A 23,413-nucleotide genomic window follows, 5' to 3' on the forward strand; every position below is an offset into this window, starting at 1 on the left:
CGATGAAGCCGGTGAAATGGGTCGATGATTACTGCAACGACCCATCGCGAGTATCGTCATTGCGATATCAAGAATTTCTCCATTTATTTTTACGTAAAACGTTTACGAGACGTTCTCATTAATCCTTTTTTCCGTAAATACTTTTTTTCCCTACATGCCTTTTATATGGACAACTGTACACGTCCAAACGATAATATTTACATGCAATAATCATAATAGTACTTGCAAGCAATATCAACGAGATATTACGAATTTCCGTGCGATGGTGGATTTAAGGACAAGAAATATTAACACGAAAGAATGTGTTTTACTTGAAAAATATTATTTCGCTTAGATCGAACATATAAGAAATAACTTCAACGGATTTCGTTAAAAATACGAAAATACCCGAACAAGTTTGGACGATAACTCGACGATTATATAATTAATAATCGGTGTTAGTATTGCTCCTTTCAAAATATTATATAAATATAAACTATATGAATATTATTTATATAGTTAACGCATTGAAAATAATCCGTAGAATTTCTAGAATGGTACGATGTTATAAAAGCCGATGAAAAAAATGCCTAATTGTTAAAGAAAATTATTTTTCGAGTTTATCTTTCTTCGAGTTGTATGCCATATTGTCGGCGACAAAGTGACGCTTCTCGAAATGGTTTGTGACATTGATCGAAAGCTAGATGGCGATCAGTGATGTAAATAAATGGGAGGAACGTGGAAGTCGCGATTTTGACGGCTGCCAAGTTAATCTTTCTTTTGTAATCTCATGAGCGAACATAAGCTCTTTCCTACATCGAAGATTAAACAAAATGTGTTTGATTTATTGAAATAAATATGTTTGGAACGATACGATTAATTAATATTTACACGATAGTTGTAAGAATACGATAGTTGTTAACATCTTGAAGTCAATGTAATATTAACGAATAATTTAATTTGATTAGTACGCACGATCATTAGACGCTAGTTTACTCGGTTAAATTCAGATCGGTGCAGGCAAGTGTTAATAAACGAAATAAGTACGTTGACGGTTTGTACCAGTTGCTTCGAATTATTAGTATTCCTTTGCATTCCCGTAGATAGACATAGATAATTCTATCTTTGGACACGGCTAAGCTCAAATAATTTTATATTTTCTTTGGATTGTTTTAATGGAGATTGGCACGGCGGGAAGGGAGGAGGTAAAAGAAAGAAAAAAGAAAAGAAAAAATTGCCCTTGGTTGGTCTCGAACCGGGGCGAGCAAATTTGTAGTCAAGTACCCTAACAGCGTTGCCAAAGTACGCTAACGGAGCGCAGCCAGGGACGCGCAGTCTCCCTCACCGTGAGCAATTAATGGCCGACTCGAAGAATCCGTCGAGCAAAGAAGGATCTTCGATATTATTGATATGATGTTCGATATTCCTTGGACGTTCGCACCTTCGTCGTCGGGTCCTTGCCGATCAACGTTATCGAGCTGATCTTAGGATTGAGCTAAAAAGATGAACAGTTAAATGCACTTGTTACGGAAGGTGCTAGTGAACCTCGCCATTATTGCGGTGCTTTTGGTGATACTTTATTGTTATCAAACATCTACGAACGGTGCACGTTGGATCGTGGGCCAGGCAGAAAGTCGAAATGTCGAAGGGTCAACGAATGAATTCATTTCGACCACCTTAAGAGATATCAACGATACGATCGTCGGACTAACCTCAACTAAAATCGCCGTCCCTATTCCTCCGATCGTTACCACCTTTCGAAATGAGTTTTATTACAACGTATGGTGTATATTCACCAAAGTCGCTACGAATTCTCCGATGCGAAAGAAGTTTTACGTTTTTACGAAATCCTTACTCGCACTGGCCACCGTGGATATTGCTTTCCACGTGATAACCGACGATGACAGTCGTCCCATTGCCGAGAACGTAGTGCAAAGCGTTGTTTCGATCACTAAAAAGACTATGAAAGTAAGTCGTATCATTTTTATTGATCATGATCGCGTCCTATCTTCAATTCATCTTTATAGGTGCAATATTATAACGTACACGAGCTGGCTCAACAATTGGAGGACATTGTTTCTGTTATGTCGCCACATTTCAGTAGCAAACCTGGAACTTATTACTCGGATGCCCTTTTCTTTCTCTCCCTTGGATTACATAGAATAGCGCCGGTCGATCAAAAAGTGGCAGCCATGTTTGACGCGGATACAAAATTTCGTAGGGATGTAAAAGAATTGTTCAAGGAGTTCGACAATTTTGGGGACGAAGCACTCTTTGGTCTGGCACCGGAATTAACCCCCGTATATCGGCATGTTTTGTACTTATATCGTAGCAAACACGCAAAGACCGCATATGGGGAACCAGCTCAGGCCGGTGGTTTTCCAGGCTTTAACAGCGGCATGGTTCTATTCAATTTAGAAAGATTACGCGAGTCCTCCTTATACGAACAAATTGTTAGTAAGGATAGCGTCGACGCTATGACGAATAAATATCATTTTAAGGTTGGTATGGAAATTATTCAATAACGCGTTAATACACTTGGTAATATAAATATATATAATAATTTGTATATTTCAGGGTCACTTGGGCGATCAAGATTTTTACACGGTTCTAGGTATGGAACGACCCGAATTAATCTATACCATTGATTGCGGCTGGAATAAGCAATTGTGTACATGGTGGAGAGACCGTGGTTACGCGGATGTATTCGCTAATTATTCTCTCTGTAATTCGGAAACAAAATTGTGGCATGGGAACTGCAATACCCCTATACCCGACGATTAAGTATTATGAATTCTAAAGACATTTCGTAGACATCAACTTTCTAAGTCCTACGTTTACTTTCGAGAATGAAACATAGTTTTGAAACTCATTTACTTTTGAAATCTGTGATACAAAGTCAAATATATTTTATTCTTATCGAGTGGCAATATACATAAACGAGACTCTTTCGATCGTATAGAAGGAAAGAAATCATTTTTCATTCTATTATTATATTTTAAATCTCTGACAATTTATGCCATCCGATCGAGCGATTAGATGCAGAGTAACTATTGTATTTTTATGACGCATAAAGGATATTTATCTCGTTAAGATTTTTTTTTCTCCTTTTTTATACTTCTTAATTATAGAAATAATTATTGTCTTGTATATGATACTTCTTCTTATCCGTTATTTTAATGCAATTCGTTAGTAGTTGTTAATGAGTATCCAATAGGCCACGCTAAAGTATATTTCGACCCGGATATTCTCAAAGTGCGAATGCGCAAGTGAACATCTCGTAATAAGGTGTACGGTATTAAAGATCTGAAATAATATGAATAAAGAGGAAGTAATAATGATAAATGCATATATCGAATGTTACCATTTTAATCGGTTATAAATTATAACGCATATAAATAAATGTTTCAGTGTATTATTATATCGTTTATGCAAAGTAATGGACATAATATAAATACCTATATACAATACAGTAATTTTGTCCAGTGCCTAATAATACTGTCAGATTAATTTCTGACTGTGAAAGATGATTGTAAACTCGATTTGAGTATAAAAATTCACATCCACACTGTGGTAGAGACGAATCCAATTAAATATATCATTTATTTAGGATTGACGGGGGGAGGGGATAGGCGTGAAAAAGGAAAAAGCAAAAGAAAAAGAGAAAAAAAAAACGACTTGCGTCTTTGAATGCGACTCGTTGCATGATGATACTACTTTCTTTGAAGGGAGAAAAGAAAAAGAAAAATATTCTATAGAGAAAACGAAAGGGTAGAAATAGCCTAGACTTAAGTTAATAATAGAAACGTATATATTCTGTATCGAAAATGTGTTAGGTAATACATCATACTACAGAGTTTTATCTTTAGTAGCACAGTTTAAAAGAAAAATAATTTTTTGCTATTATTAAAGGAAAATTTCCAAAACTATTCTTTTACGCGACGTACAACGTATCGTTTGCGTCTAACCGCTATATTGTCATAAATCGACTGACCAGACTTTATCAAAGACTATACTTCGTATTCATTTAAATAACACATTCTATATTTCTAAATTCGTTGTCGATATCGTAGTAGAAGAAGAGGAAGAAGAAGAAGAAGAAATGTTACCTTTGGTCCCGTTTATAGAAACTTAAAATTATATGCAAAGTTTAGAATAATTAATTGTTAGCCAACAAACAAAGTTGCTATTATTAGTATTTAATATCTCATTCGGCCATAAAAAAAGTGGCTTTGGCGTTGTTACGTGTATGACTTGACCAAAGCTAGAATGACCTTGTAATGTTAAAAACTCTTTTTTTTTTCTCTTCGCTCTTTCATTATCTTTATAACGATCCGCGAACGACCGACCGATCGATCGATTATTAATCGACTTTAGATCGCTTCTTCGATGGAGCGACAAGCGTTGATTCCCTCTTACGAACGAACATTCCCAAGTTCTAACCGATGATCGATACTTCACCAATAGAATATATACATGCTCGATCAACGTACCAGGCTTTTTGTACAACGTATTTACACGTAGCTAACGTGGAATGACTTTTGTGGAATTTTATTAAAAAGAAAGAGAGAACGAATCGACGTCGAAAAAAAATGAAATAATAATGGACAATTTTCTTGAAAGGGAATCACAAATGGCACAATCTTTCAAACAAACGAAAAAGAAAAGAAAATCTTTAGTTTTGCACGATTATTTATTCGACGTGGTCGATTCGTTTCGCGTCCATGCCGATAAAGGTTGTAAGTACTCTCTCTCTCTCTCTCTCTCTCTCTCCCTGTATCCGTCCATCATCACCAGGCATCGTTTGATTTCACGTATTTCCATGATTCGTACAGTTAACTGTACGCTACGCGTAATTAGAGAAGCATCGAGAGAAGCTTACCAACCTTATTTTGTTGTAGTAATTTAACGAGGAAACATATTCGTTCGATCATTGCGTAATTCGTAATTCCACGCGAGACGAACGCAGTATAAAGGCTTAGTATACTATGTACATAAAATCTAATTCATAATATTCAGGAGTCTCTTACCGTCGCATTAATTAAATAACTGCGAAGACAACGTGTACACGCGTAATATAGGATGGGATGAGATAAGATAAGATAAGAGGAGAGAAGACGAGTAGAGGAAAGAAAAGGAGATTTTCTATCTTTCGTAGTTGATTTTCTATGTGACTTCCCTCTCGGTGCTTTACCATTATGACCGTCGATTTATTTTTAATACCTCTCTGCAATCTGAAATAACGTTATTATTACAGGATTAAGCGCATATCAGTTGGATCAGGTGAATGAAATAATGTACTTACGTTTTTTAATTTTCCTCGACCCCCAAAATTCCTAATGGACTCCAATAGCATATCTCTAGGATCTACGTTTATCGGCATTGACTTTGGTCTCGCGTTAGTACTTTTTAAAGTAACACCCATTATTACGGGCATCGTCGGAGCTTTGGGAGGCAGTGCCTCAACGACTTCATCGTTTTGATTAACCTTAATTTCGGCTTTAATAACTTTCGATTCTTTAAAAGGCAACGTCGATACTTTGAATCCCTTTACGACGGGTGTAGGCATAGGGTGCGGCTTTATGCCGTTTGCGTTGTTGTTCCTCAGCGTCACGTTATTCTTCCTTTGAACGGTCTGATCCTGATTGAATGAACGACGATGATTCACCGAATTTATTCCCACGAACGAGCCGAATTGATTACCCTCGGAATTGACATTGATATTGCGATTACCGTTGATCAATGCATTATCCTTTTGGAAAATGTTCCTTTTAAAAGAGAATTCATCGTTCATCGGCTGCCCGTTTTGTTTCCTCGTATCATCAACCTTCTTACGAAGGAATTCCTGGTGCGAACCGTAATAATCGGAATGTCTGTTTGCATTGGCACGTTGGGACATAGGTTTTATCCTATGCTCGATGTCGATACGAAAGGCCTTGGTTAATTCTTGAAAATTCAACGGTGTCGTGTCTATCAACTTTTCGTTATCTTTCTCATTATCCTTCATTGACTTTTTATGAGTATCCTCCTTCTCTTTCACGCCGGTCTTCTTCAATTCGACACCTGTCACGATAGGTCTCCCCTCATTTTTTTTCGACTCGAGAGCGATCGTTTCGTTAAAAGTTGTCCTCTTTGTTCCAAAAACGATCGTCGCGTCGTTCTTCAGCTTATCCGCAAGATCATCCGTGTCTCGCTTATCATGTCTTTCCTTCGAATCAATCGTACCGCCTTCCGCCAATTTGTCCCTTTGAAATTTATAATCTGTGTCCGTTTTAATTTGAACCTTGAAGGTTGGTCTTTCGGCCCAACTTCCTAAACTGATCGCTGGCGGACCGTTATAAGCGTAACGACGTTTCGTCCTCGTTTCCCCATCGTCATCCATCGTACCTTTACTCTCTCGTTGCGCCGTTACGTGAGATTCGCCGCGTGACGAAATCACGCTCGACGTTACAGAATGATCTCGGTCGGATGACGCCTCGAACCTGGACGGAAATCCAGCAGAATCTTTTAGAATGAAATATTTGCCAAAGGCAATTCTAAAAAATTTGCTCGATCTTACCTTGCCTTTGCTTTTTCTCGCGTTACCACGTTCCTTTCTTTCGATACATTTTCTTCCGCTGGTTGTGAGCTCGTCAACTGCGGCAAAATGCTTTTCAACACCTGAATAAATCGCAACAAGAATAAATCGCACAAAGAGTATCGGTTGTATTCCTTTACGAATCAATATAAAAGGTCAATTCTTACCTGCAACGATCGCAACTCTTCTTTCCCTTTGGTAGATTCCTCCTGGCGATTATTTCTTCGCTGTGTAAACTTGTCCTCAATATCGACGTCCGACATCGACGTGCTGGACGACGTTTTTTCATTCGGATCGATCCTAGGCCCTTCCACTTCGTTCTTCGAGTTGGCCTTGCTAATCGCGGATGCATGACTCTTGGATCGTTTAACGATACCGGCTTTGGCGTTCACGGCTTGCCAAACTCGCGTAGACTCGACATCGTTGGAAATCTTTGGCTCTGTTTTTTTATTCCGACTAGCCTCGTCTTCGAGGGAACATTTATCCTCCTTTTCCTTGAATATATCTATACTCTTTTGACGCGTATACGTGGTGATTGTAAAATTCGACAGCGTGTTATCTACGGGCGCGAAGTTTGACGTCGTTAACGTCGGCGTACCACTATTAACTTTCCTTGAATCTGGTTCCTTTTGCGATCGGGCCAATGTTCCTCTTTCTATCTTAGTTTCAAGTTCCGATATCACTTCTTTTTTAAATTTCGATTCTGACCCGGCCCTTTGCAATTCCATATTCTTACTTTTATCTTTATCGATCGACATCGTTTTTCCTTCGATCTCGCGGATTCGATCCGAGTCGATGAACGTTGACACATTGTTGACACGACTACGATCGTCTCGATTTTCAACGAGCGATTCCTTGAACGCCTCGACTGATCTCAGGGTTACCGTGTCGTAGCCATCGAAGAGCGACGAATCGGTATCTCGAAAGGCGCTCGGTGGTGCCGGCAATTGATATTCCCAATCAGCCATCGACGAATCTTCCTCGAGGGCGGACACGTAATCCGAGGTGTCCTGTTGATTTTTCCTTTCTTCGCCATAATCAGGGGTCTCCTTATCCTCATCCAGATCCTCCTCCGTGCGACGATTTGCGTTAGTTTTTTTCACCGCGTTATAAACATTTTCGGTCTCTTCGTTCGACGACGCCAACGACGACGACGATAAAGTTTCGGACACTTTGTGCAGCAGAGCGTCCGTGTCGCATAGCTTCCTCTCGACCTCTATTAAATAAAAATATACATTCGTTTAAAAATTCCAAGAAAGCTTTTGCGCTATTTTTAAAAACGTATAAATCATAAAAGTAAAAAAGTCAATCGCCAATGCGAAGCCAAACGGCAAATGATAGAATAAATCGATTGTTAGTAATATTTGAAGATATACGTATATGCTGGGTGTGTCAATCTTACGATACTTCGATGATGTTTTCACGTGTTTAATATCCGCGATAACGTCAAATATCCGCGACAGCACCCTGTATATAGGTATACGTGATATGCGTGTTGCGTATGTATGTATATATATATATATATATATACATACATACATACGCATACACGGCGACGTGCACCTGATATCCCCTCTACTGCGTTAGCCCTTTCCGTCTGCCCGTTTTCCTTCTCAACGTCCGATTCTTTTTCGGATCCGAACGTCAGGTTCAGATTTAAAGCGAACACGATATCCTTCGATTGAGACGTCAAATGTCTCTTCCGTTTGTTGAACGAATCGACTTGAAAGTCGTTCGATTCGGACGGACTACGATAGACCTTTGATCTTTTCGAGTCCTTCGGGCTATCCTCGAAGATCTCATTATCCTTCGTCACCGAGGTAACATCGAAATCTCTTTTATAATCGTTCTCCATATGGATCGTTTTCTTTTCTTCGTAGAGACGATTCTCATCGGTGAGTCTGCCGCAACTGGACGATCTCGAGTTTCTCGAGATCTCGAAACGATCGCATTTTGGTATCATCGATATCACGGTACAGGATTTATATCCTGTCGAATCGACGTTATATAAGTCGTTCATACTCTTGGCGTGTTTCGTCAAGAGATTCGATTTCTTATCTGTCTCCAACGGGTCCGTCTCTCGTGCTTCGAATTCGAGGCCACCAGAGGAAGAAGAGGAAAAAGAAGAGCGAACATCTTCCGCATTCGTCTTTATTACGTTCCTATTCGACGAAGGATCTAAAGAATCCTTGCTCTGTGATCTAGATAACACTACCGGTGGCACTAATCTACGCTTAGGTACTGGCGGCGGGTCTATCGGCGACGATCTCTCCTCTTTTGGTCGTACAACTTTGCGAGGCTTAGGCAAGGGCGTTAATTCCTCGGGCGATGCCTTTTCTACGGGGGATATCACCACCACCAAGAAAAAAAAAAAAAGAAAGAGAAAGAAAGAGAGTGAAAGACAAAGAAAAACATACCGATGAGAAAATACTGGATGGCAATACTGGATGGGTACGATGATTGTTAATAAGAAGCTCTTAATGCTGATCACGAAAGGGGATTGTCGCAGGGAAAGCGCAAGGAAAGTAATTGTAATAATTCTGCAACGCTACTAGTAAAAGTCGTTATAACGTGGCATTTGTTGGAAAAAAAGGGAAAAAGTAAACGTAGAACGAACGGCCGAAGGGAAAAGAACGAGAAAGGAAATATGATATATCGTTCGTCCGTCAAAGCGAAACAATCTATATAATTTTATGATTTGTCGTGCGCTTAAACGAATTCTCCGGCCCTACTCTCAAGTATAGAATTCAATTGTATCAAAAATTGATTCCAACTCTCGTTTGATTCTTGACGACTGACCAATCCCGGCGGCGGTGGTTCCAAAATGCTCAATTTCTTTTCCGGTTCCAATTTGTTATTCGAACGTTGTATGATAGGCAACGAAGGTAATTTATCGATGTCGTTCGGTATAGATACGATCGGAGCTACTTGTATGTCCAACGGTTTTGTCGATATGGCAAAAATCTGAAGATTACTAAGAGGCGATAAATTGTTCCTGCTACCGTTGGTATAACCAAGATCATTTTGACTCGAGACGATGGAACCGTCGTAACATTTGGTCGTTTTCACGTCTCCCAATCTCGGTGTTTGCTTACACACGGCGGACGATGACAATTCCTTCGTGGAATCGTTACTCGACGGATTAAACTCTTTTAAATGCGCGCAAAAACTCCGCGAGCTGACGACCGAAGTCTTCTCGTAAGCGTTAACGATCCTCGTGTCCTTTAGCCTGGGACAATTTTGAAAACTCATACTGTGCCTCAACATTTTAGCCTGACACTTTTCGCTGCATATATAATTGTCCACGTGCAATCTCGTAGGGCTGTATCTGGTCTCGAGTATACCACATTCTGGCATAGCCTCTATATCCGTCTCTATGTCGTCCAAATTCACAATCGCCTCCATCTTGATCAATCTATTGGCGGATGACTTTTTCGAACGACATTCGTCGGGTACGCACCACCTTTGATCGTTTTCACCTATTCCGATCGAGATGACGTTCCCGTCGTCGCATTCCGTCAAGTCACTTCGAGACTTTTGAACTTCCTGCTCAGTCGAGATTAAATCGTTATTATCGACTTCGTGTTTAGAGAATTCGTTTTTAGCGCGACGCTTTGCCTCATCCAAATCGACAGTTTGATCGGATCCTTCGGCCGTTTCGTAAACGTTTTCCAGGCTCTTTCTAGTTGCGAAACTATAAGGGGCTAAGTAATTATAAACGGTGCTGTCGCGACTACGCGCTAGCTTACCTCTTTTAACTTCTACTCTAGCGTTCTCTACTTTTGGAGGATCCTCTACCGCGTTAACATCGGCCATTCGAATCGAATTGCTCTTCTCCTTTCTCATCATCTCCGGGTGATCGGTCTTGTCAAGGACAAGAATCGTGCTCAAACCGATGTCCGAGGAGGCCTTCGAGGGTGCACCGATGTCCGATGGTGGCTTCGAAGGATCCATATCGGAAGTCAAGGATTCCTCGGAATCGTCGATACGTTCTAACGCTTGATTAGAGATGGCTGCGGAGAGTGGCCTCGAAACTGGTGGAGGTGGTGCGGCACGTTTCTTCTTCAAACCTGCGAATACGAAGAAAAGATTTTCTTTATCTCTCTACGTAATATAACAAAGATTAGTCAGCAGAGGGATAAAGATTTTTCGCTGTGTTTGCCGTAAGAGACTTACTTGAATTCGAGTCTGCTCGCAACGTAGGCAAGGAAAAGAGAGATCGCGATGAAACCGGTTAGCATATATGTACGTACGTATGTACGTTCGGTAAGATGTTTCAAGTAAAATAAGTAAAAAAGAAAGGGAGGTGGGCCGGGGGCAGAGGGTGGGGAGAGGGAAAAAAGAGAGGACGAGAAAATGGTCTTACCGGTGGAACTGCTGAGGGAGGAGCTGCTGAGGGCTCGATCGAGAGAGGCACCGGACGCGGTTACGGCGAGATTACCGAGACTTTTACTCGACTGCGAGGTATGAACGAGTTTTCTCGGGATCTCGTTGGTACCAGGCGTTCTGTTTCTCCTTGGTAGAGTTTCCGGGAGTCGTCCAGCCGAATCTGGATTGTCACTTAACACGGAAGCCTCGTGATATCCCGAACTATCGCTGCTATTTCGACTGTGACCGATGAGCATCTTTTCTTTCATCGATGATTCCGCGTTTGTCGTCCTTGTCGTTGTCGCCGCTGGAGCCGCCGCCGCCGCCGCCGATCTCATCGTCGTCGTTGGTATCGTACCGGTGGTCGTAGTAGCCCGTTGTTGTTCTTGATCGTAAGAGGTAGGCGGTTTCGGTGCGAGTCTCCTCTTTCTCTGAGGTCTCGTAGGTGGTTGAAGCGGACTGGCACTTCTTCCAGTTTCGTCGCTTCTCGCTGGTGACACGCTTCGACCCTCTAGACTGTCGGTGCTCAACGAGCTCTCCTTTGATTTTTTAAACATGAATCCAAAGACGCTCTGCTTCGCTTGCTGCCTACGTCTCTCTTCTTGCCTTTGCAGAGCCATTATGTCCTGCGAGCTCAAAGCGGAACCCAACGTTCTACCTTGTTTCGCGTAAAGCGTTACTTCCTGCAGATGATAGTCCTGAAGGGACAGGGATAGATCCAGTATTTCTTCCAAGTTCACTGCAAATCACATGATATATTTTAACATCGATCGTAACGAGTGAAATGACCTGATAGTAAAATATACGCGTCAACGATCGTCTTTGGAACCGTCTAAAAACTCGGAACTAAAGATCCGACGTTAATTCGACGTTATCAGCGAGATCATCATTTTTAATAGCAACTTATTAAATTAAGATTGCGGGATATTTCGCCGAATCGCAAGCTATAGAAAATTTGAAGAAAATTGGATTGCTACGCGTACGATCGCTGTCGCGTGGTTGGCTTCGGAAGAAACCGTACGATTACTATGCAAATCTTAGAATCGTACTTAGAGAATCGATGCGACGCGACGCGACGTGATGAATGACAGACGAGGAGACGTTGAACTTTTTTCCAAATTAAAATATTTATATACGACATATCTTTGATATACTCACCAAAGTCTCGAGAGAAATATCTTTCGAAGAAGCGACGAGTTTATCGAAGCGACGAACGTACGAGTAAAATATAATAATCGTTCGATAGAAATACCAAAGAGATATACACGATGCTCGTCTCGCGTCGATCACTATTATCAGGCAAGGTGTTAATTAACGAGAATTGAACGAAGCTAACGAGTACGCTGTCGAACGGACGCTTGTCGTTACTTGGGCGCGTTTAATTAGTCCAGACGATATTGTCACTGGCGATAACGTTTTAATAAACATAAACTCGGACTTGTTAGAAACCGATATCGATATCGAAGCCTTGGCTCTTATCTCGCTTTCTCAGCAAGATAAAGAACGTTTTCTGTCTTGACGAAAACCTAGTAATCCGTGCGAAAAGGATGCGAAACGTGTGAATCGATGTCGCAAGACTCGATCGCGTTGCCGTACGTTTTTACTTATTAATTAACGTTAGACATATGTATAAGTAGAGACGTGCACTCGCGCTTACCCGGATGACGTAGCTCGTACTTGTGTTTGTCCAGATTCTTCTCACGGCACACTTCGTTCAGAATTTCACCTAGATTCATTTTCGGACTGACTCTTGAAACGTACAATTGATTCCTTGGTAAATGTACCTGAATAAGAAAGTCATGAAAGAAAGAGCCTTTTTTTCTTCAACGAACTATGTTCTCAATCTCAGGGTAAAAGTGAAATAGCCTGATTCAAAATTATGCCTTTTACCTGCAATCTGAATGTTGTTTCGAAAGGTTGATTCGCAGGCTTCACCTTTTTCGGGACGAACGCACATTGCTTGGGAAGTAATTTCACCTGAAACGACGAAAGGATAGAAAAAAACTTGTTGCCTCTTCCATATCGAGGCATCTATATTTTTTACTCCGATCGATTGATATTACCTGAAGAGCATCGAGTGCTCCTATCGGCGTGTTCGGTTGATGAGGTAAAACTAACCCACGCTCGCCGATCGCTTGCAAGGTGTAACTCGAAGCTGCCAATTTGTGGGCCGTTGCAATTTGAACGAGAAGATCCATCATCGGAGTACTAAGAACAGAGATAGATAGACAGGTAGGAGAAAGAGAAAGAGAGAGAGAGAGAGAGAGAGAGACGCTTTGACAAATGCAAACGATTTCAATCAATTTCTGAAGTGAGCGAAGAAATACACGCGATTATTCATTCAGATATTGCGCAGTTAAAATGCATAATACAAGTAAATATGTTCAAGAAGTCATAACCTCTTAAGCTTCGCTAATCGAATACGTATTTCATTATTACGTATGCAGGTATATGCACCTACTACTTGCTTATATCATTTGTTTTTTCTTCGTCGGAAGAACGTCGTAAGAACATCAAGACGTCGTTATATTCCCAACGACAACGCGCGTTATCATCATTTTACGGAGGAAATCATAAGGTATCACATCCTCGTCGTCTGGGTTGGCTCTCTTTTTATCGATCCAACTACCGTCGTTGACCGGCGGGTCAATTAAATTTTTATTACATATCGTTACGTAAATGTAGACGTTAAATGTCAATTATTTTACGAGCTACTACGACGGCTATAAAGACGACGATGGTTTTCTTATATACGCGATCTCTGCGCGTGCGTCTAGGGAGAGCTTATAGCGCGTTTAGCCTAATTTTTTCTCCGAGTTCGGTCTCAAGGAAGGTTGACTTACGTCAGAGCTTCGAGCCGATAACGATCCGCATAATTAACGAAGTGGGGAGCTATTACGGCGAGCACGCCGCCATTAGCATATTAATTAGGAGCGATCGAAGGATTTCTACAATGCACTTCGTTAAGGAGCAGCGATCAGATGAAAATTATCAATAATTTACCTCCTCTGGACGGTGACTCTTTGCGCGTTAAGATGATGCTCGCGCGGAAGCTGGACCAGAAGTTCCATACTCCCAGCCAGCATATCCGCCGGTGTGTCCTCGGTTACGGTAAGAACCATTCCGGATGGCCTCTCCTCCCTGCTCCTAAAAGCGGACGGACAAATACAAATTGCGTTACTTTTTTTCTTTACAATGAGCTTTGCAATGTTTGTCTTTCTTTTTTTTTTTTTCTTTTTTGTTCTTTTTCTTTTTTGTTCTTTTTCATCGTAAGGATCGGTCCTTACGATTTCAGCGAACGGAACACGACTGCGTACGGAAGAACGAAGAAAAAGGGAGAAAGAAGCGTAGCGATCCACTTTTCGTTGCGGGACGTCGTCTATTCGTTCGAGAATCGACGACGGGAAAAACGCGTCAACCTCCTTTCGAAGGCTCCTTTCGCTGAATCTCTCGCAAAGTTTTTTCATGATTCCTTCTATTTTTTTTTCCTTCTTTTCCCCCAAGGAGGAACGATTCACCATTGCTCCTCATCCTATAATCTTCGATTACAAGAGATACGATAACGTTCGAGCGATTAGATCGTTTTCGTAGCAATTACGAACCCTCTACTAATTATGCCATTTTTTCAAATTATACGCAATCAAAAAAGATTCGCAGGAACAATTGCGGATGGTCTGTCTTAGGTGACGCAACGCTTCGACGAAATGTTGTCGTTCGCTGTACGAACGTATGTATACGCGTATGGAAACCTCGTGGTAGAAAACGTGCGTACTTTCGATCGGTCTCTCTTAGTAAACTCTTAGAATTGAACAGACTCCGGCACGCTCGGACATGCTTTCTCCTTGGTGTTTGTAACTTATCCTCACGTGGACGTACACGCGTTTTCCTATAGCCGCCGTCGTCCTCACTCAAAACCGGTCGAGATTATCCATCGGTAAGAGCGTCCTCTTTTCCTCGATTGATCAAAGCATCGAGACGAACTAGGTATAGATATCTTACTTGATGTAATAACGAAATAAAAAAGAGATTGAAATTTCACTTGTAAAAGTTTCTGGAACTTGGCCAGAACTCCTTGGACTTTCTCCACAGACTCGTTCGATTATAGAAATTAGATCGTGCTTAGGTCTTTGGCAGGTTGGTCGCGGGCGCCAACTATTCGTCGCGCGCGATATTCCTCCTCGCCTTCTCCTCCTCCTCGACGATCCCCCTACAAAAGTCGGTTCGTTTGCGATGCGAAAGAGAGAAGAGAGCACGCGAACGGTCTAGAATTGTGTAAACGTCTCGAATACAGATTTAGATACCGCATACCTCCCTCTCTTCCTTCCATTATCTTTCCACGTTCATCCACGACGTCCTCCGCGTCATAAAGGAGGAGACATCCTTTCCCTTCGAATATAAGGATTCCTCGAAGAGATTTGAATGCGCGAGTCGATATTTTTCGAATCGATCGACGAGAGATTCCGATCGTTCGATTCTTGGACTCTCTCGTCGATCGTCGCCACGACTTCGCGAATGTGCGCGTTCACGGCGGGCACGTGACCACCTTACCAAGAAGACCAAGAACGAACGGAACGTGCTCGGCCGAACAAACCAACTACGAAATCGATATTGATTTCGAGCCGAGCATTCTTTTCGGTAGTTCGTCTTTCGAATAAAAATCAAATGACAATCCGAAGGAAATATCGTTATTGTACCATTTTACGTACGTAGAGATCGTTTTATCTCTGCCACATAGGAATTTTTCATAGATGAAAAAAAAACCAGATACGAATTGGCTAGAATTCGAATCGAATCGAATCGCAATTTCGCAAGCGCGATTCGACGAAAGTCCTCACGGTTGTTGCATTTTCTTTTTTCTCCTTGTGCCGCTTCTTCTTCTTCTTCTTCTTCTTCGCCATTGGGACGACGATTACATAAGATTTTATGTAGAGATGGCAAACGCGTACGCCGATTGCACAAGTTGGTGTTAGAGAGAAACTCTAAAGGGATAAAATCCAACTTCTACGTTCGCTACGATCTCCTTTTTCTTCGTCGTATGTGGCGTATAAGAAGAGGAGAACAAACTCTTTAGACCTCGAAGAATTCGATATTCGTTTGATATAAATGAATTTGCCTTTCTTTTAGAATTAACACGGAGTAGACACGGAGTAGGCCGCTCTTCTTGGAGAACGTTCCCAGAAAATTTCAGCTTTCACTCCGAGCAGATTGTTCGGCCGGAAAACGAAGAATCCACGTAACGCAAACCTTCAAACCGACGTCCGCGTATACTTATCGTTACGCAATATGCCAACTCTATGTCTATAAAGGACATAATATCTGTTCCGGTCGGAGGATAAAAATTCGACGAAAATAAGAGAAAATCGAACGACAAGGGTGAAAGTCGGATCCTATCTTTGGCGCGATCGACTCGTTACGTCGCCGAGAACAGGTATTACAAAAGCTACGAAATAATCCCAAGTAGGTAATGTCGTTTCGTCGACATTTCGTATACGAGTAATAATGGCATACGAGTATATCCAGATACGAAGTGATACGAATCGGTTGCGTATCCTATCGATGGACGATATCTCTAAGCCTGCACGCGTATCGTAGATCGACCGACCGACCGAGCGACCGAGCGAATGCAAGAGGCAAGATCGAGCTCAGGAGGGCAACGGCCCGGGTGGCCTTGCTCGCGACCTCCTCGCAGCCTCCTCCGGAGAGAGGGAGAGAGAAAAGCCACGCGTATGCTTCTTCTTGGAAAAGAAGAGTCTCTCGTCTGCGTGCGACCACGAAGCCAAGACGAGTTGCAATTAGTCGAACGATTAAAAGCCGCTTTTGATCTTTTTTCTATAAAAGCCCGCTCTCGGAGATCGATTTGACGACGACGACAACAACAACGACGACGAGGAGGACGAAGCGGAGGAGACGGCCTTGAAAAAACGTTCCGAGGGAATCGGAGAGTTGCCGAGAGAAGAGCCGGGTCTGCCTGCTTGCCGATCGTTTGTTTCGTCGTCGCTCGTCGGCGTTCGTAACGACGAACGTCGAACGATCAGGGCCCTCGTTCCACTTTCTCTTTAATTAACCAGATTGCTATGGGCAACGAGCCGATTCCTTTTCTTTTTTTTTCTTCTTACCTTTTTGACGCGCGAAACCAAAGCAGGAGACATTTTACTTACTTACGTACTTCCAAAGACGCGTACATCTTTGGATTATCTTTATATTCATTCTTTTTATTAGTTCGTCATACGTCTTATCTTTCAAATTGTTTCTTTTTCTTTCTTTTTTTCTTTCACATCAAAGCGAGAGAATCGCTCGCGAACGATTTTTATGTTACATTCCACGAGACTCTTGTCTCGTTCCTCGATTATGCAATCCTTGTTGGCAAAGAACGCACGTCGTGGGAGTAGTAGACGACGTAACGCGTACCAAGTACACGTAACTTTGTACGTAACTTTGACGAGTTGGATGTTTTGCTTTCTTCGATGCGATTGAGGAATGAAAAGTAGGGATAAAAGAATCGGGTAAATCGGGTACAAGATGGCAGGAAGATTTTCGACGAATCGAAAGAATCAAAGTTTATCGAGGTACAAATCGTCGTTTGATCTTTCTCGCTTTGTCGATTATTTTTAAGGACCGGTTTATAAACGCTGTCATATCTTAATTCCGCTGCGATCGCGACAGATCTGCCAACGGCAGATCAGGGATAAGAGAAAGCTTATTATTGCCTCGAGAGATATAAATCGTTGTGAAAGAAACAAAAAAAAAAAGATAAAGAAGGACGTTTGATTCTAGAGGAGTTTTATACCCAAGGAATATGCGTACGCTCTTGACTGAGTCCGACGCTAGAGGAGGATCCGCATCTTTGTTATTATTTCAGAGTGGAATTATTTCAAATGGAATAAAACCGCGAAGGAAGTCGGATTGCATCACGAAAAGATTACTACATCCTTGTCAACAACCTTGCAATGTCGTCGCCTTGTCCTTTCTTTTTCTTTAAAACGCCGATGACAAGACGACCGACGCGACACGAATCCTCCCCCTTCGTTCGAAAGGCCATGGTCGGGACGATTTCCATGGCGAAGCTCCATTTATCTTTCTTTCTTTCTTCCTTTCTTTTTTCTTTTTCTTTCTTTTTTCCTCGTTGCTCGATAAACGCGTACTTACGTAAGTAAGTCTCCTCTTCTTCGTTCCACCTTTCCACCATACAACTTTTTTCCTCCGATGCAAATACTTGCAATTTTAATCGGCCGGTTACATAATCAAATTTATTATTCATTATCTCTTTGCGTTGCGAGGAAAACGTTCTCTCGTCGCGTCGATTCCAGCGAGATTACGTGTGGAACGCGGAAGATTAGAAAGAGATTGTCCGACATTTTCTATCATCGCCAACTCGGTTTCTCGATTATTCCAAAATGAAATGGAGAAAATATGCGTACGTAGTTGCAAGCGATAACAAATTTCATTGTCGTATAGACAATGTAAATTTACGCACATACGTTTTCGTATATAACGCGTGCGAGAAAGAGAGGGCGTGTAAACAAAACAAAACAAAACAAAGGACGGTCGCGGGCCTGGCCTTGAACAGAGCTCGCTACCGTCCCATTCAAGCGCAAGACAGCGTAAGATTCGGAAGTGTGTAAATGGACGTGGCCGAACTTGCTTCTTTTCCCGTATAGCGTTAAATTGTTCTCATTCATTCTTCCGTCGAGAATCTCCATAGTCAGTCGGTATTAACTGTACGATCTATCAAAATGTGAGAATGACGTAACGCGAGTAGGTACTTTACGGCTTTCTGGTATTAGAAAATTTTACTTTTTAACCGTGTCATTAAATAATCGTAAAACATACGAAAGACGTGATAAAGTACAGGTCAGGATTATTTACTTCGGAGGCAGAAAGAAAATGTTCGAAAGAGAGGTAACAGCTTTCTTCGCGGAAGAGAGTTTAGTTGAAATTAGTTGAAAGAGAGACACGCTTATACGGAGTGGGACATAAGGTCAGGCCGTACACGGCCGTTGGTAGGTGTATAGAATAGCTTTGCCTCTCATTCTCCTCCGATGTGCTTTACGTTACGTCCTCCGGTCGTTACGTCCTTCTCTCCGACCCATTTTTATTCTGTTTTTTACGCGTCATTCATTTTCATTCTCTTTTCGAGCATTGGATTCCTTCCAAATTCGTTTGTTTTAAAAAAGAAGGACAGAAAGAACGGTCTAGCTCTATATGCAATTTTCTTTTAGAGAAAGCTTGTCACGTTAGGTTACACCCTTCGGGCTGCTCTCTCGGATTTTAACGCGATCGACAATGACCGCGAAGGATCGTCAAACGAGAATGGACGCGCGTAGGATCGTCAGGTACAATAATTAACGATTACGTGGAATTATCTAAAACACGTAAGTAAATGTAGAAATCGCTAGCGGAACGAAGGAAGAACAAGAAGGAGAGAGTACTTTTCACGCTGTAGAACGGCAATCCTGATGAGTGCGTTCGACCAATGGCCGCTTCCATTCGCTTCTTGACTCGCGAGTTACTGTTACGATTCGTGAAGGAAGATCCACCGAGTACGTCGTGGAATTTGCATGGCTTCCGACCGTCGAGTCCCCAAGCAGAAATAAAAACTTGGACTCTTCTCTCTATCTTTATCTCTATTGGTCGCTCACACGCGCTTAACGGTGGCTTAACCGTAACAGTACGGGCGAGTTGTCGCGTTGGCAAATTGGATAGAAACGAAAACGTGCTTGTTCTACGAGCAATCCAACTTCTCCTCAACTTCCCGTCATGCGTCGTCCATATGATTTCTCGTTGAAACAAATATTCATGTCAAAGCAATTATCGTATGGAATCGCTTATCGATAAAACAAAAGAGGAGAGAAGCTCGTTTCAACCTTGATAAAATTGGAGGAAAGGTCAAAGAGTGAAAGGCACGAGAAGGATGGCGAGTCGAAGAGAAGGAAGGATACTCTCGATACAGACGCGGAATTACGCGTAGCTCCGTTCTTACGTAAGCTTACGTGTACTCTCGTTGTTACCGCGTAGGATATTACTTAATCCGTCTTACGGCACGAAGCCGAGTTCTTGCATTCTTGCCCCGTAAAATGGTCAATTTTTTGAATCGTGGACGATATTAACGATAAACATTCGTATTGAGCAAGTGTAAACGTTCTTTTTTTCTTTTCGTTTCTCAAGCTACGCCGGAGAAATGTATCCTATACGTATATACGCCTTACGTATGTACGTACGATGTAAGTACGCGGCGAGGCTTATACGAGAATACAAATCGTTTTTAGACATTCGCCCGAGAGAGGAGAGTTGTTTATCAACAACGTTGGTATAAGACTATCAATAACTTTGGTATAAGACATACGAGTAGAAATAATGCGAATAATGAGATCATGTTATACGTTATCTTGTAACAACGACGTCTTTGATATCTAGGATCGATCAACTTTTCCTTTTCTTTCTCCTCTTCGTAATCGAATTATCTTAACGATACAAGAGCAACGAGAACAAGTATCGCGATGCGAATTTAAAATTAAAAGTTGGACACGTTCGAATTCGCAATGCGATCGTCGTCGGGTTGCGCCCGGGAAAGGGAACGTTAATTGACCGGACTCTCCGACTAATTAGAGGACTAATGGAGCATCGGTTTATCTCGTTTAACGATTTCAACGATTATAAACGGCTACTTATACACGATACGTGCTAAATATCACTTTATCCAAACTTTTCTTCCTCAGCAATTTAAAATCGTTCTACGCGGCTTTATGATTAATTTAACGAAAGATAATACGACAGGTGTTGAAATACGCCGCAAAACGTGTTTTTACGTACTATTGCCACTGCATTTTATTATTACTTATTATTTACTTGCTATTATCGTGACAAACAAGGAAATACATCGATAAGAAATCGCTGCTGCGATTTTTTACCTGCAAATTTTTCAACTCTTTTCTTCCCTCATTATTGCTGCTCGTTATCGTCGTCGACGATAGAAAAATTGTAATCGCTTTGTAGATAAGGAACGTTTCTAAAGCCTTTCGAGACGTGCGACAATAGTCTTATTATCGGTGTTAAAATTTCAAGCGTAAATCGTAAATTACGTTAACGTCCGAAAACGTCCTCGTTTAAACGCGTTTAACGTCGTACTAACGTTGACTTTTTTTGTTCCACTATGAAAATGACTGAGATTAATTTTGTTCTCTTTCATTCTGTTTCATTCTTCTATCGTCAAAGAACGACGTTTATTCTAGAAGCATTCGTTTTCCAAAAGAATACGAAGCGAAAATACTTATCGGTCGATTTACAATAAAATATTTATTCGAGAAAAGTTGTCGAGTAATACTTGTTCACTTTTTTAACGAATGAAAGACGTTGTCCAACGAGAGTAACGCTTTTATATTATAAAGCCAGGGAAGAAGATTTTAGTGACGGCCTGGTCGAATTCTTCGGGGCTATCTTTTCTCATCTCATCGTCGACGGGCTTGGTCTTTTAAACGGTAGAGCCAATTATCAGCTGGCGTGGGACCTGACCAGTCGTGCCTTTTCAAGGTACTTTTTCGGTCATTCATTCGGAGTCGATGAAAAACTCGAGCCATAGCGCGCTCCTCCTCTTGTCCGATCGTGAGAAATCTTCCGAACGACACCATCGATGCCACTATCATTCGTCTAACTTTCATTCGACGTTTAGCACGCGACTATTTCTAGTAAGGAGCAAACGTTTCTTTTTGTTCTTTCTTTTTCTTTTTTTTTTCCTTTTCCACCTTTCCTTCCTATCTCTTGGCTTTCCCTTCTCCTCTGACACATGCGTGAGCGTACGCGCGCGCGCGGCGACCCTGACCTACGCGCGATTCTCTCCTACCTTCTTACAAGCCATTCGCTCGCCCGTATATCCCACAAGTGCAGTTTTATTAATGAATTTCTCTGTCGTCCGCGTTCCCCGTCTCGTTTTCACTTCCTTATAGAGATCTTTCAAGAATTCCTTTTATGTCCGATTATGGGGCCTTCCATCTTTCGCGTTTATCGTCGTTAAAGAAGTCACCCAAAGAAACATGGCTATATATCCGAGTAAGTTCGTTTCGATGTATTATTATTAAGTCAATCGGATTAACTCGTCTCTCGATGCTCGAATCAATTTAACACGTAATACCGTCTCTCTCCGTATAATTTATATGTCGTAAACGATCATATATATTGTCGCGTCAACCGACGACCGTTATTTTCGTCAACCTCGAAATTTTCGTGATTCTTCGTCTGCTCAATATATATCGCAAGATAGACAGGGATCAGACTGGTATGACTAGAAATGCGAATTTTGTTGGCTTAGAAAAAGGAGCATATTCCCTTCGATGGCAACGACCTTGCCGGCGAAGCAAGAGAGAGAAGGGTATCGGCTCGATAGAAGACTCGGTCTCAGCGTGGCAACGACCTTGCTACCTTCGCATAATCCTCGCACTCATCGTCGTCGCCCATCTTTCTCTTTTTCCTGTGTATACTCTTCGGCATCCTGTTTACATCTCGGCTCGACTACGGTCTTTGCTCATCGTTTCGCGCTCACGCCTGTCATTAATGTCACAAATCGCCGTGATAGGAGAAACGTTCGTCGCTCGTTTATGGCGATTCTCGAAACGCTCTCATATCCGAATGTCAGAGAAAAAAAATAGGGATAAGCGCTCGGAGGAGCACGCGAACGGTTTTATTTTGCGGCAAGCATGAAATAGCGGAAGCGGACTAACGCGACTCTAATTAAAGCCGTACGGTCGATTCGGTCTCCTGGCTTTTACGAGCTAGACGAACGAGCTACTCCTGCTGGATTATTTTCGATTAGAGCGATCTCGCTTTTTTCTTTTCTTCTTTTTAAAAAAAGGAAACTTAGCTACGAAATGTATGCGCAAGTACGCGGCATGGGTTAGATACGAATGAGGATAATGATCGAACACCGAGTTCCGCTTTCCGATCGATATTCAATATTCGATATTCGATATTATTTATCGATTTCGCGTAAGACGAGGCGGAGAACGACGTTGTAAATAAAAGAACGAGGATCGTGCGCGCCATTAAATGTGGCGCCATTACCTGTGCCATACGTGCGTAAAAAAACGGATGGTTGAGATAAGGAAATGAAAAAAATGAGAATATATAAGATAGAGAGAGAGAGAGAGAGAGAGAGAGAGAGAGAGAGAGAGAGAGAGAGAGAGAGAAGGAAAATACGGCTCCTCTTTGCCTTTCTTGACGTCAGAAGCGTAAAATCGGGACGGCAAATATTATCTTATTGAAGTTGGAGGATGCTGAGTCTCTTCTTTTCAAGAGAATTTCCCTGATAATTCGATGAAAGGTCTTATCGTAGTCATATTTCGTGCGTACGACGTAACGTGTTCTTTTCGACTTGACATTCTTTTTATGTACTTTTCTTATCTCTCCGTTACGTATAATGAGTGTCTAATGTAAACAATGGTTTTAATAACGGATAAACGAGGATCAAGGAAAGATCTCTCTCTCTCTCTCTTTCTCTCT

At 41.7% G+C, this 23,413-nt stretch overlaps 2 protein-coding genes across 7 annotated transcripts in view; one reads left to right on the forward strand and one right to left on the reverse strand.

Annotated features, from left to right (window-relative positions):
• Positions 1-988: 988 nt before the first annotated feature.
• On the forward strand, positions 989-3,072 carry LOC124430072 (xyloside xylosyltransferase 1). The gene is made up of 3 exons (XM_046976135.1): positions 989-1,947; positions 2,007-2,480; positions 2,557-3,072. Exons 1-3 carry the CDS (start codon positions 1,495-1,497, stop codon positions 2,761-2,763), a joined length of 1,134 nt encoding a protein of 377 aa, XP_046832091.1. The 5' UTR covers positions 989-1,494; the 3' UTR covers positions 2,764-3,072.
• Positions 3,073-3,332: 260 nt separating this feature from the next.
• Positions 3,333-23,413, reverse strand: part of LOC124430070 (E3 ubiquitin-protein ligase RBBP6) — a 28,793-nt gene continuing 8,712 nt past the window's right edge. For 2 of the 6 annotated variants that reach the window (XM_046976124.1, XM_046976126.1), the window contains exons 2-13: positions 13,928-14,071; positions 12,988-13,132; positions 12,815-12,901; positions 12,582-12,708; positions 10,923-11,663; positions 10,733-10,744; positions 10,306-10,626; positions 8,120-8,893; positions 6,724-7,772; positions 6,539-6,639; positions 5,285-6,461; positions 3,333-5,213 (exon numbers count right to left, since the gene is read on the reverse strand). In XM_046976124.1, the coding sequence (XP_046832080.1) occupies positions 5,196-5,213; positions 5,285-6,461; positions 6,539-6,639; positions 6,724-7,772; positions 8,120-8,893; positions 10,306-10,626; positions 10,733-10,744; positions 10,923-11,663; positions 12,582-12,708; positions 12,815-12,901; positions 12,988-13,132; positions 13,928-14,071 (4,696 nt within the window). In that variant the 3' untranslated portion in view covers positions 3,333-5,195. Of the gene's footprint in view, positions 5,214-5,284; positions 6,462-6,538; positions 6,640-6,723; positions 7,773-8,119; positions 8,894-10,305; positions 10,627-10,732; positions 10,745-10,922; positions 11,664-12,082; positions 12,314-12,581; positions 12,709-12,814; positions 12,902-12,987; positions 13,133-13,927; positions 14,072-23,413 lie in introns of those variants that run through there. The other 4 variants (XM_046976125.1, XM_046976130.1, XM_046976127.1 and 1 more) reach the window with 4 other exon arrangements.

Source organism: Vespa crabro, chromosome 17 (assembly GCF_910589235.1).
Source record: "Vespa crabro chromosome 17, iyVesCrab1.2, whole genome shotgun sequence".
Lineage (NCBI taxonomy): Eukaryota > Metazoa > Arthropoda > Insecta > Hymenoptera > Vespidae > Vespa > Vespa crabro.

Bases quoted from the DNA above. Each gene is read 5' to 3' on its own strand.
- LOC124430072 (XM_046976135.1), top strand. From the start codon at position 1,495: ATGCACTTGTTACGGAAGGTGCTAGTGAACCTCGCCATTATTGCGGTG. The intron at 1,948-2,006 runs GTAAGTCGTATC...TCATCTTTATAG, and splicing joins TCACTAAAAAGACTATGAAA to GTGCAATATTATAACGTACA. The intron at 2,481-2,556 runs GTTGGTATGGAA...TGTATATTTCAG, and splicing joins CGAATAAATATCATTTTAAG to GGTCACTTGGGCGATCAAGA.